Here is a 251-nt window from a genome sequence, read left to right as displayed (position 1 = left end):
GCCTGGTGGCCCAGAACGGGGGGTACTTCGACATGGACACCGGGGAGTGCCTGGGGAACGTGGTGAGCGACGGGAGGCTGGTGAGGAACTCCGGAGGGGTGCAGAACGCCCAGTTCGGCATCCGGAGGGACGGCACCCTGGTGTTCGGGTAAGGGCCCCGGGGGAGCTTGGAGGGGGTTCTGTTCCCTGGAGAGGGGCAGGAACCCTGGGGCAGGGATCCTGGGCAAGGGATCCCGGGGCAGGGATCCCGG

General features: G+C 69.3%; 1 protein-coding gene across 1 annotated transcript in view; it reads left to right on the top strand.

The window, feature by feature from the left end:
- Positions 1-2: 2 nt before the first annotated feature.
- Positions 3-251, top strand: part of NAGPA (N-acetylglucosamine-1-phosphodiester alpha-N-acetylglucosaminidase) — a gene marked incomplete at its 5' end in the record, with an annotated part of 11,618 nt that continues 11,369 nt past the window's right edge. Inside the window, one exon of the mRNA XM_009995450.1 lies at positions 3-148. Coding sequence (XP_009993752.1) covers positions 3-148 — 146 coding nt within the window. The remainder of the gene's footprint in view (positions 149-251) is intronic.

Source organism: Chaetura pelagica, unplaced genomic scaffold (assembly GCF_000747805.2).
Source record: "Chaetura pelagica isolate M959 unplaced genomic scaffold, ChaPel_1.0 scaffold64, whole genome shotgun sequence".
Classification (NCBI taxonomy): Eukaryota; Metazoa; Chordata; class Aves; order Apodiformes; family Apodidae; genus Chaetura; species Chaetura pelagica.
This window is presented reverse-complemented; position numbering and strand designations above follow the sequence as displayed.